Source organism: Corvus hawaiiensis, chromosome 4 (genome assembly GCF_020740725.1).
Source record: "Corvus hawaiiensis isolate bCorHaw1 chromosome 4, bCorHaw1.pri.cur, whole genome shotgun sequence".
In the NCBI taxonomy this organism is placed as follows: domain Eukaryota; kingdom Metazoa; phylum Chordata; class Aves; order Passeriformes; family Corvidae; genus Corvus; species Corvus hawaiiensis.
This window is the reverse complement of record NC_063216.1, coordinates 39,261,487-39,273,490: the sequence shown is the minus strand read 5'-3', so window position 1 is coordinate 39,273,490 and position 12,004 is coordinate 39,261,487. Positions and strand designations below refer to the sequence as shown.

The following is a 12,004-nucleotide window of genomic DNA, read 5'->3' as shown; positions in this document are numbered from 1 at the left end:
CTGGTAAAGTAATGTTTAAAACCTGTAGTCAAAATGTCAAATCACTTAAGATTTGCCAGGCACGTCAAAGCATGAACTAGGAGAAACAGGGAAAACCAAATAAGCAAGTAAATTCAAATGAAATTGGAATCATCCTGACAGCATTAAGAAAAGGACTTATGCCTGAAGTTTGCTGTATATTAAAAGGATTATATTTAATTCTGTAGTTAGCAAATCACATCTAACAAATGTAGTTACCCGTTTGCTTTTCTGTATGAATAGGCATTATTCATGCATTCACTTCAGCTAGAAGTAAAATTATGTCTTTCTTTGTGTGTGTACAGTCACCTAAAAGCAATAGTGCATTGTTTGTGCAATAATTAGTTCACAAGATCATTGGTTAAATCTGCTGGTGCAGATTTGTCACTGTTTTCTTTAAAATCAGTGAGCATAGAAAGTTTGTGTCAAGAGGTCTGATTTTAGGTGTGTTGCCTTTTGCTAAAAAGGGTCTGGACAAATGCAAGTTGCCCTGAGACAAAGATGTCTGTCAACACTGCTTCAAGCTGCATGTTTATGTGGTTGCTAAAGACCTGAATCAAGTAAATGCTCACTATTGCTCATGTTCCTCCTCATTTTATGTGCAGCTGGCTGCATACTGAAGACTGGATTTTATGCTGAAGTAAACAATATTATTTTTTTATTTCCCAGCTATATTGAAATCTGCAGCAGCACAAAACCAGTTCTATTTTGATACTACTGGGAGGAAAGTTGTTACTGCTCCCTAAACAGCAGTTCTGACCCTGCAGTTTTCATGGTGGAGTCAGCACTACATCTACACAATATTGGAGAATGTGTTAAATTCCTCTCTTCAGAAAAAAAAAAATACTTACATAGCTAGAACTGTGATGCAACCTAAACATTTGCTCTGAAAGACAACAAAAATCAAAGAGAAATTCATGCTGGGTTTGTTTTTCAGCTTTATTTAGAAATGAACAAAAGAGCAGCTGTACTGCATAGACCAAAAGTCTACTTTGTCTCTGGCAGTGGACAAAAACTGATGCCTTGGGAAGAATATAAGGTGGGAGTAAGCATATATGAAGCATACTTCCAGAATAATCCAAAATGTCCTTGTCATTCACAAAAAAAAAAAGGGAGGCAATCATTGTCTTAATACATAAATCTATTTAGGTTATATTAAAAAAGCAGCTAAAGCTTAGTGGTACTGTGTAATGCAACCAGAGAACTATGAGAAAAAATCGTTTCCATATGGGTCTCTGTTTTACACATGCAAAGATATTTTCTAAAAAACAGAAGTCAAGAAACTGCAAGTCTCCAGTCTTTTACTAGGCTTATCAGAATATTAAAAATAATTTCATCTCTGTATGATAGTAAAAGTACTGGAAGGGAAAATAGAGGGGTAAAGGCACTGTTTCCCTGCCAGGGTTTGGTAGTTTGTCATGTAAGGTAAAATCTTGGATGGTTTTGATCACTGTAGCTGAATCTGTACTGTGGGATGTAAACATTCTTCCAAACTTAATGGTTCATGATAAGGATCACAGCTGCTTCCTTTATACACACCATTACCTCTGTTTCTGATCAAAAGGTAGCCCCTGGTGCAATCCAGTCATTTTCCAGTCTGGACAATTGTGGAGGCAGAATAAAGAGTGCAAGTATATAAAACACCTAACCTGCCCTGATACTCATTTTTGTAAGTGTGTGCCTTTTGCTAAATACTACACTGATGAAGACTCATCAGGTATAATTATCCAAATACTAAGGAATTTTGGGTATGGGTTTTAAGTAAAGATTATTTCCTGAATCCTGCTAATAGTTCATGTGAAGAAACCCCTCTGCTTCTTTCCTTTGTGGAATAGATGTGAAGTCCTTTGCTTATGTGAAGCAAGAACCAGACTCTTTATAAAGAGTCTTAATCAGAAATGAGTTAGAGTGAGACAACATAGTAAAATAGTTTTTCTACCAAAAAAAAAAAAAAAAGAAAAGAAAAGCACATTTATCAATAACCATTCCTTGTTAATGGTTACTGTTCAAGGACTAAAGTTTCCAATGAAGTGAGCCAAAATAATTTCCTGTATTCATGGTGTTTCTTTTCAGTGTTGAAGAGCCTGTCAATTAAACATCATTAAACAGATGCAAATGAAATATTTTTTTCTGCCTTTTGGTACAGGACCATTCCCTTCACACATCTCTTTACCTCAGTAGTAAAAATGAGATATAAGCCATAACTACTGAATTTCTGACAAAACATCCTCATTTTGTGAGGGCAGAGAGAAGTCTTTTAGTGTGAGCATGTTGCTTCACAGGTATGGCTATATTGCTTATAGCTTCAGAGTTAATGGAATTTCTTTGTGGGCCATGGACTTTAATGATTGTCTAGTTCCAACCCCCCTGCTGGGGGGCAGGGACACCTTTCCCTAGACCAGGTTGCTGAAAGCCCCATCCAGCCTGGCTTTGAACGCTGCCAGGTATGGGGCTTCCACAGCTTCTCTGGGCAACTTGTTCCAGTGTCTCACCACCCCTATAGTGAAGACTTTCTTCCTTATGTAATCTAAACCTATCTTCATTCATTTTAAAGGCATTCCCCCTTGTCCTATCACTACATGCCCTTGTAAAAAGTCCCTCTCCAGCTCTCTTATAGGTCCCCTTTAGCTAATGGAAGGTGCTTTAAGGCCTCCTCAGAGCCTTCACTTCTCCAGGCTGTGCAGCCCCAATGCTCTTAGCCTGTTGGCCAAAACTCTTTGAGTGCAGCCATTCTGCCAATTCCTTATCCACTGAGTGGTCTCCAGTTTAGAGAGGAGGATGTCAGGTGGGATAATGTGAAATGTTCTGCACAAGTCCAGGTAATGATGTCAGTTGCTCTTTCCTTATCTACCAATATTGTAACTCCCTCATAGAAGGCCACCGGATTTGAAGGCACAGTTTGCCATTAATGAAGCCATGTTGGCTCTCACCAATTACCTCTTTATTTTCTATGTGCCTTAGCACAGTTTCCAGGAGGACCTGATCCATGATCTTGTCAGGCATCAAAGTGAGACTGACTGACCTGTAGATCCCCAGTCTTTCACTTTTTCCCTTTTTGAAAGTGAATTATGGGTTATGTTCCCCTTTTTCCGTGGGAACTTCACTAGGCTGACATGACTTCTCAAATATACTGGATTGTGGCTTAGCAGCTTCATCTGCCAGTTCCCTCAGGACCTACAGACACATCTCATCAGGTCCTATGGACTTGTGTGTCTTCAAGCTCCTAAGATGTTTTTGAGCCTGATCTTCTTGTACAGTGAGCAGTTCTTCATTTAATCAGTCCCTGCCTTTGTCTTCTGCAGCTCAGGTGATGGGGCTGAAACACTTTCTGGTAAAGATTCAATCAAAGAAGTTGTTGAGTATCTCAACATTCTCTGTAAGCTGTGTAAGCAGTCATCTGTTCTGGAGAGGGCACACATGTAGCCAGTGTACCTACAGAAGCTTTTCTTGTTGCTCTTGATGTCAGTCAAATTTAGTTCTGTCAGAGCTTTATCTTTCCTAACCTGATCCCTGGATACTTGGACAATATCTCTGTATTCCTCCCTGGGTACCTGTCCTTGCTTTCACTCTTGGTAGTCTTCCTTTTTCTTGTTTAATTTGGCCAGGAGATCATTGTTCATCCATGCCGACCTCATGGTATTTTTTCCTGACTTCCTCTTTAAGCTTGGAGAAGGTAACCCTTGAGTATTAACCAGCCTGCATGGGCCCCTTTTCCCTCCAGGGCTTTATGCCATAGTACTCTGTCAAACTGATCCCAGGAGTCTGCTCTCCTGAAGTCCAGGGTAATGAGCTTGCTGTGTGCTCTCCTTGCTGCCCCAAGGACCTTGAATTCCACCATTTAATGGTCACTGCAGCCCAGGCTGCCCGTGGGCTTCGCATTCCCCATGAGGCCTTCCTTGGTGGTGAGAATAAAATCCAGCATTGGCTCCTCTATCTCATGGAAAGGAAGTTCTCATCAGTGCATTCCAGGAACCTGCTGGGTTGCTTATGCCCTGCTGTGCTGTCCCTCCAACAGATACTGGTGTGGCTGAAGGGCCCCATGAGGAACCAGGGCTTGTGAATGTGCAGCTGCTCCTTTCTGCTTGCACAGGGCTGCAGTAACTGGTCTGGATACATACCAAAGCAGTATTTATTCCTGATAGACTCTGTGTTGTACAGATAGAGCATTAAGGGTCACATAGCTTTTGGAGAAATTCCTTCTATCAGAAGATTTTTCCCTTTTATTCATCATTTTGCCTAACTTGAGTGGGGGACCCTCTTTTGGGAGAATGGAGCATTCATCCTGTACTCTCTCCTAGGGTAGCTAGCCCTTCTGATACTTGTTAGCCTTTTTGCTTTCAAGCAGCGAGAGCAATTCCTTCCTCTTCAGCTCGGAACATGTTTCATCTGTTTGTAGCTGCTTTAAAAATGCATTTAAAATTAAGCCTCTTTATTAACACCTTTGCTTGCTGCTTAAGGCAATAAGTGCTACAAACAGCAAAAGTCCTCATGTAAGTGTCCATGTATTTCTAGAGTTTTTAGGAAAGAAAACTCAAAAGTCTTTAGGTTTCCTGATGTCCTGTTCTTACTGGGGTAGATTAGCAAAAGACCTTTCATAGGGCCTAGCTTAAGGTGATTAAATGGAGAAAGTGCTTACAAAGCTAAGGCCTGGATGTGTCTGACAGACTTTGGGATCTGTTGACTCGGTGCTTTTGCAAACTCCAGACTATTTAATTTTGAGTGTTAAAGCTGGTAGACAATACTGAAATCAGAATTTGTGCAAAAATACTTCTTTTTTCTTCACTAATTGCTTATTTTTTGTCAGACAAGTTTGGATTTTTTAGTTTTGATAAGTGGAGATGGATTTCTCTTAGCTTACCATAGACTGTCCTTGACTTGTAAATTCTCCTCAGCAGTGACTAGTGGCATATCATAAAATGCAGTTTGCAAATGAAGGGAGATAACATGAAGCTTACTGTGTGGCTTAATTTTGCTCTTGTTTTATAAAGTCTTGAAAAGCCACTCACTTAAGACTGGGAAACTGTCAGTAATGGAATTGTGTCATACATTAACACATGAACTAACCTGAATATATGCAACTGTACTGAGAATTAAAAAGAATTTTTGCAGAAATTGGGGAAGAGAGGGACTTCTAGCCTGAGATTTCTTATGACCTTAATGTCTACCCCACAGCCAATGTCAGTGTGTATATCTTGAAATGACAGTGACTATCTGAAACTGGTTGGTCTTTACTAAGAATATTTATAATTTTGATACTTTTTATTGTGTTCAGCCATAGGGCGAACAATGCCAAAGCCAAAACAATGCTCTCCACTTTCTCCTGAATCTTAAACCAGCAATTAACTGAGACTAAGCAGTCAAAAAATGAAGGTACTACATGGACTTACACACAATGCATTTTACAATTGCTGAAGAGTTGACTCTCTTCACTGTTTTCTTGGACAGAAGGAATTTCAGCTCACAGATTTCCTGTTTCCTTTGTTAGTTAGGGAGGTACTAAATGACAGCTCAGGTAATACTTGCATAGCACTCTATAAAGTGTAAGCACATAATGCTGTTTTTAAGCATAACTGTTTTTCAAATAGACAAAATACTATCCCAATTATGGTACTGTAGCAATTTACTCTGACAAGGAGTCTTAAGAGATTTGTATCTCAGTTAGGTATAATTATAAATAATATAGATCGCATTCATTTGAAATGCATTTTAAATGAAGTTCTAAATAAACTTAAGTCTCTCGGTAATTTCATTATCTGTTTTACATTATTTTACAGTATATTACATTACAGTATTTTTAACTACCTTAGTTACGGAAAAGTTGTAAAATTTCCCGTAAGGTATGTTCTCCCAAGTGTTTTGAACTGATCTAAGGCACTGCTCTGCTAGAAGGATTGCCTTACAGTTTTCTTGTACTCTCGTTAGTGTTCCTGACAGTGCTGGTACAGGAAGAGAGGAAACATGGAATTCTCTAGTCAGTGCAGGAAGAAGCAGTCCCTTTGAGGCAGCAAGGAGAAACTGCATCTGACAGACTGTGGAATAGCATCCTTAGGCTGTCTCTTCTCTGGAGGGCACGTGAAGCATTGGACAGTAAAAGAGACTTTCATTCTCTTTAGTCTAGAGAAGGATACAGCTCTGAAAAAATGCTCTCTGAAGAAATGTGAAGTGTGGTGTCACTAATTGTCCCACACCTTGTGCCTGAGCATTTTCCTTTCAGCCTGTGCTCTTATCAGCATGCCTGTGGGGCTGCAGTCCAAGCTGGGTGTGCTCAGGTGTGTGATATCTCACATGCTCTTAGGGCTCTGTGACAGTCTCACCTTGTTCACAACAGATCAGTCAGTCCTGTGGCTCATCTTCAGTGCCACCTCCAGCATACGGTATATATGGTATAAATGGTATAAATGGTATACCTACATGGTATAGTTACAATTAGGTCACTGGAGACCTTGCTAGGTCCTCTCAGTTGTTTCAGCTATTTGAGTGACCACGTCAATCCACAAAGAAATCAGTTTAAAAGAAAGCTTGCACCACCATCACAATGCGAAGAGACAAGGCCCTTTTGTTCACAACCTGATAAAGACCAGGAGACGTTGTAGCTGTATCAGGGAAGAAATACTGGCCAAAATGAAAGGAAGGTCACTCAAGTGTCAGTAACATAAGCTGGATTTTTGAGTGCAGAGTCATTATTAAGACAAATGCATGTATTTGAGTTTCTTCATGTTCATAGTATCAACATCATAATGTAAGAAAAAAGTTCAGTGCATATATATGAAGAATTTTTTTGGGGTACACAAATGAGTGACAATGCAGAGAACAGTTGCATGGACAACTTCAGTGGCTGAATAGGGCTTGCATTGCATATGGAAGTACAATTCTTCTTCAAAAAGGCAAAGAGTAAACTACTCCTAGTTCGCCTTGGAAGGAGAGCTGAAGGTTGTGTTGGGTACTAAAGGCAGGTGGAAAGCCATTGCAGTTTCAGACAAAGCCAGTGTTACCTGAGTTTTGTTTGTCTTCCTATAAACTGTGGCAAACTACCAGTTACCCTTTTCATGCCCTTCTCTACCAATGCTTTTCAAAGGACACTTTCTCTCTTTTCCAGCTGAGCTGTTGCATTGAATTGGTTCACTCACCAAACTTTCGTCTCAGGCACACTGTGGAGCAGCACCGAGTCTATCCATGACAGCAGGACGCGTTCAGTCAGAATTTATAACAGGCAGGGAAGGAGTAGAAAAGCACATACTTGAGTATGGCAGTGTCCAAGAGACATTTTTGACCCACTTTTTATTTGCCAAACATTTCACAGCTTGTTTTCTTTTAATTTGAATGCTTCATCTTGAAAAATGGGGAACATAAAGGAAGCAAAAGCAGAAAGGCTTCAAGATCACATTTTTTCAAATATAGATCTTTGTATTTTAATTCCAAATAGCCTGTAATTTCTAAAATCCATTATACTAAAACCCTATTAATACTCAGTTGAAATGAAAAGCTTATAGGGCAGAGGTTAAATAAACTCTTTTGTTTATTTCATGACTGATATATTTTAGTTAGTTTGACTGTTTAGAGGGGAAGAGAAAAACAAAAAGAACTCTTAAAATATTTGCACAGCTTCACAGAAAATAAAATAGCAATAAGACCCAAAAAAATTCTTGTTAGTCCACATTAGTACTGCCAGATCAGCTACGCAGCCTTGCCTTTGCAGTTGGGAAAAAGTACTTTCTAAATTAAAAAAATATGACTGAAATACTACAAAAGGTTTTGTAATCTCCTCTCGTTTTAAAGCAGAATTGGAATTACGCATCATTCCTGAAAATAATATTTGCAAGATTTTCTAAAAGCTTCCTGTGATGGAGACTGACAACCTTGCCAGTCCTTAATTAACCTCTAAGAGAAAATGTTTCTTCAAGTTTTTGGCTGAATTTTTTTCTTTTTTTTTTCTTTTAATTCAAGCCCATTGGTTCTCACCCTATCCACTGCAGACACAGTGAGCAAACTGTTCCCTACTTCTTGGTGATAGCCTTGTAAAAGCTGTTATTATGCCCACTCTCAATTTTGTCTCATTTAGCCTGATCAGTTCCAGTTTTCTGAGTCTTTCTTCATAGGTCATGTTTTCTAGATCATTGATCTCTTTCAGGGCTTTTTCAGACAGTTCATTTCTTTCTTTGAAATCTGATGCCCAAAAATGGATGCAGTATTCCAGCTAGAGCTTTTCCACTGCCAGAGTTGAAGGATTACTTCCTGTACTTTGCAGGCTGCTCTCCCATACATGTCACAGAATGGTGGTTGCTTTTTTTTGCAGTAGCACAACTGTGACTCTCACTCAGCTTATGATCTGCTCTATCTTCCAGACTGTCGTCTGGTGCTCCCCGTCCTGAACAGCTGATTATTTCTGCCTGAGCCTAGGCCCTTCTGCTTTTCTGTACAGCGTTTCAAACTTCTTCTCTAAGCAATGCTCCAGTTTCTGAGTTATTTTAAGTTCTGGCAATGCCTTCATGTTGCACATTTGCAGACTTAGCTAATGTGTTTTCTGTTCTATTGTCTGAATTCTTAATGAAAATGCTGCATTCCATGATGGACCTCCAGCCATCAGGTCCTTCCGGTTGCTCAGAGGCTCATTAGGAACCACTCTCTGGTTATGGTCATTCAGACAGTTTTCACTCACTTTGTAGCACTTTAATCTGAAGCTTGTTTCCTAAGTTTGCTTATAAAATTATTATGGGAAATGTTATCAAAAGTCTTTTTGAAATCAAAATATATGAGAACCAGTTGTTTTTCTCTGTCATGAATCCTTTTACCCTCCTTACAAGTGAAGTAGACTGACTTGTGATTTATTCTTCATGAATTCATGTTGATTATTACTCATTTGCTTATCTTTCAGTGGTTTTAAATTCTTTATTTGTTCAATTTTTTCAGTGCATTGAATCTGAACTGTCTGCTCTATAATAGGACATATATCTGCTATCTGTCTGACATACTATGAGAACTTCTCAGTGACAATGAGTAATAGTTCTGAGGTCACTTCAGTCCCTTCCTGGCTGTCCCAGGATAAAGTTTATAATACACACCTGATTTGAAAACTTACGTATTTTTTTAATGTTTCCTGTTTTTTTTCCCTATTTTAGGCAAAGATTTTACTTCTTTGCAACTGGATTAGCCACATGCTCTCAGATGATTCTTCTGATAAAAGTGTGCAAAAATGTATTAAGCACTTCAACTTTCCTAGTGTTTTGTCAGAGAGTTGTAGAATCATTTAGGCTGAAAAAGACTTTTAAGAGCAGCAATTCCAATAGTTAACTCAGCACTGCAAGTCCACCACTAAACCATGTCCCTCAGTGCCACATCTACACAGCTGTCAGAGCTGTTACTTTTCTGCTAAGTTTGGATTTGCTCATTCCATAGCCACAACAGAAAAGCCATACTGCAAAGCTCCCAGTACTGCAGAAGTGCATCAGGCCCTTTCAGCTCTGCTCTTCCCAGCAGCCTCCATCACCAATAATGCTGCAGACCTACTTCCCACTCCTTTGGCATGTTCCTTACGTGGCCAGCTCAAGTGTCTTGTTCAGTGTCCAGGACTGTGGTCAGCAGAGCAGACACATCGTGACTTTCAGATGTGGTGAGATGTGGTGGTCTGGCTGCCCTATAGAGAACACACTTTGTGTAGAGCAGTCATGGTCACAGCTGCAGCACGTGCTGTGCTGCACTGGCCAGCAAGGGCTGAAAAGGCTTAGTCAAGTTTCTGAACTGCCTCTGTATCAAATTCAGCCCCAAATCATAGCATTTACAGTCATGGTGGCAGTGCTGGCAATCTCACATTGGGTGATTGGGAAGAGAGGGAACATGCAGTAGTTCAAATAGAAAAAGTTTTATTTTAAAGATGGGTAATTTTAGGCACAGGGAAACGAAGCATTATTTCCAGAATCCGATAGTAGGTTTTGGAATGTGAAATACCGTCCATTTTGCTCTCACACCAGAGTTTAATTCTCAGCTATTTAAATAAATTTCTTGGGTGTGGGAGTGAGGACCGGATAAGATACATGGAAAGGAAATGAGAATGTTATCTCCACTTTACTGTGTAATTCTCATTTAAGAATGGCTGGAGCTTTCTGAATAATGGATATATCTCAGTATTTCATGTCAGTGGAGAATGCTGTCTGCAAAACAGTTCTTGTAAATTAGAACTGAGAAACTGCTATTGGAAAATTATTATAAATATTAGCAAAGTGCTAATTTCAAAAACAAAACATGGATTTCATTTTGTAGTGTGATTCTAAATTCTGAAGTTCTCTTGAAAAAGTAACTGGAATAACTCTGATATCCTTTTTTTTAATCCCTTGCAGCTCCCAGACAGCTGTATCATGGATTACTATGAAAAGTACAAGCACAGAATGAATGAGCTTGAAGCATTTAATATGGTAAAAGTTATAGGATTAATACTATTACCTTGTATATATGTGCTAGTCTAGAACAAAGCCCTGTTAAGTTTTATGTGGAGGTGGACTGTCTTACACTGTGGTATGCAATCAAAAAAACAAAGCCATTCCCCCTTCCATACTTTGGAGCATATCCTATTCCAAAACTATATTAGGTGTAAGTAAAGTAATAAAGTGAACACATGGAAGATTCTTTTTCAAGAGGGACTATTGCACTGGAAAATGGAATGTCAGTCTCCTTTTAAACCTAGACTGGTCTCCATGCAGTTATTTCATAAAAAACTCTTTTTATTAAAATTCATTATTTCCCTCTTTAAAATTGGTCTGCTACATTTAATATTATTTTCTTGTTGGACAGTGTCTGAAAACCAACCAAATAACATTGTTCCCTGACTTTATGGCATTCCATGTATTTTTGATCTTTAATATAACCGGCTTTGAAGATGTCCATCCCATAGAGAAAATTAGCAAGGTGACATTTGTACAACAAAACTCCTAAAAAATGATTGACCTTCGTGGAATTGTTTTGAGGAAATGTAGCCATTTGGAAGTGTATTGCCTGTCTTTCCCAAAAGGATTATAGTATCTAATCTTTCTTTCAGCTGAAGGTTGTTCTGGCTCCTTGCATAGAAGTTTTGATACTTCTGGATCGTCTTTGCTACCTCAAGGAGCAGGTATTTTTGCATTCTCTTTTATAATACCTAAAGGTTACATCACTGAAATGAGGCTATTTCAGTCAATTTATTACTGTGCAGACAAAAAGTCTCTGTTGCAGAATTATTATTCTCATCATATTTGCAAAAGTATAAGCATTCATTCCATTTAGTATAAACATATGCCCAACAGATGTTTTTGTTTTCAGCAAAGCAGCAACAGTAAAGTTTATGCTCTTTTAATTGTATGGTAATTACTAGTCAATAGACAATAAAAAATAAATTAATCAAATGTGCAACAAATCTCATTTTATACAACATAATGAGATATTTAATAATTTAAAAAAAATTTGGAAATGCTAAACAAACATTGTGCTGTTAATACTCAAACTTCCCATGAATGTGCTTTGGAACATATAATTCAATAAATTTTGAATTAGATCCAAAATGTTTATGATTTTCTTTTACTGTTTCTTAATTAAGATCAATAATGAGAGAGGGTGCACTTTTTCCAAGTGTATGGGTCAGCTGAGGTATATTTGACTAACATACAGCCTGGATAAATATTTTACAAGTATAGATCTGGGATATAATAAGCAAATGCTACTACATTTACTCCATGAAGACTTCCGTTACACTGCTTCTTCTAACACTAATTTTGAGCTTGGCCTGGTTAGCTCGAAAGCAGTGGTAATACTTTTTCTGAACGAGTAAACATCTTTCACACAAATAATAATTTGCTAGGAGGAAGTGGTAGCATCTTCCAGCTTCTGCTCTGGGCCATGGTCAAAATAAAATGTTAAAATAAAGTTCAAACTCAATTCATGTGAATAGCTGTGTTTTTCCACCATAAACCTTTCATTTTAACAGCTCCATTTTATCATAAGTGAAAACTCACTTTATTCTTTG

The 12,004-nt window shown here is 38.5% G+C and overlaps 1 protein-coding gene across 4 annotated transcripts in view; it reads left to right on the top strand.

Annotated features, from left to right (window-relative positions):
• METTL25 (methyltransferase like 25) overlaps positions 1–12,004 on the top strand; it is a 53,268-nt gene that overhangs the window by 34,620 nt on the left and 6,644 nt on the right. For 3 of the 4 annotated variants that reach the window (XM_048300235.1, XM_048300234.1, XM_048300237.1), the window contains 3 exons: positions 956–1,057; positions 10,350–10,424; positions 11,045–11,116. In XM_048300235.1, coding sequence (XP_048156192.1) covers positions 956–1,057; positions 10,350–10,424; positions 11,045–11,116 — 249 coding nt within the window. The remainder of the gene's footprint in view (positions 1–955; positions 1,058–10,349; positions 10,425–11,044; positions 11,117–12,004) is intronic. The other variant, XM_048300236.1, reaches the window with a different exon arrangement.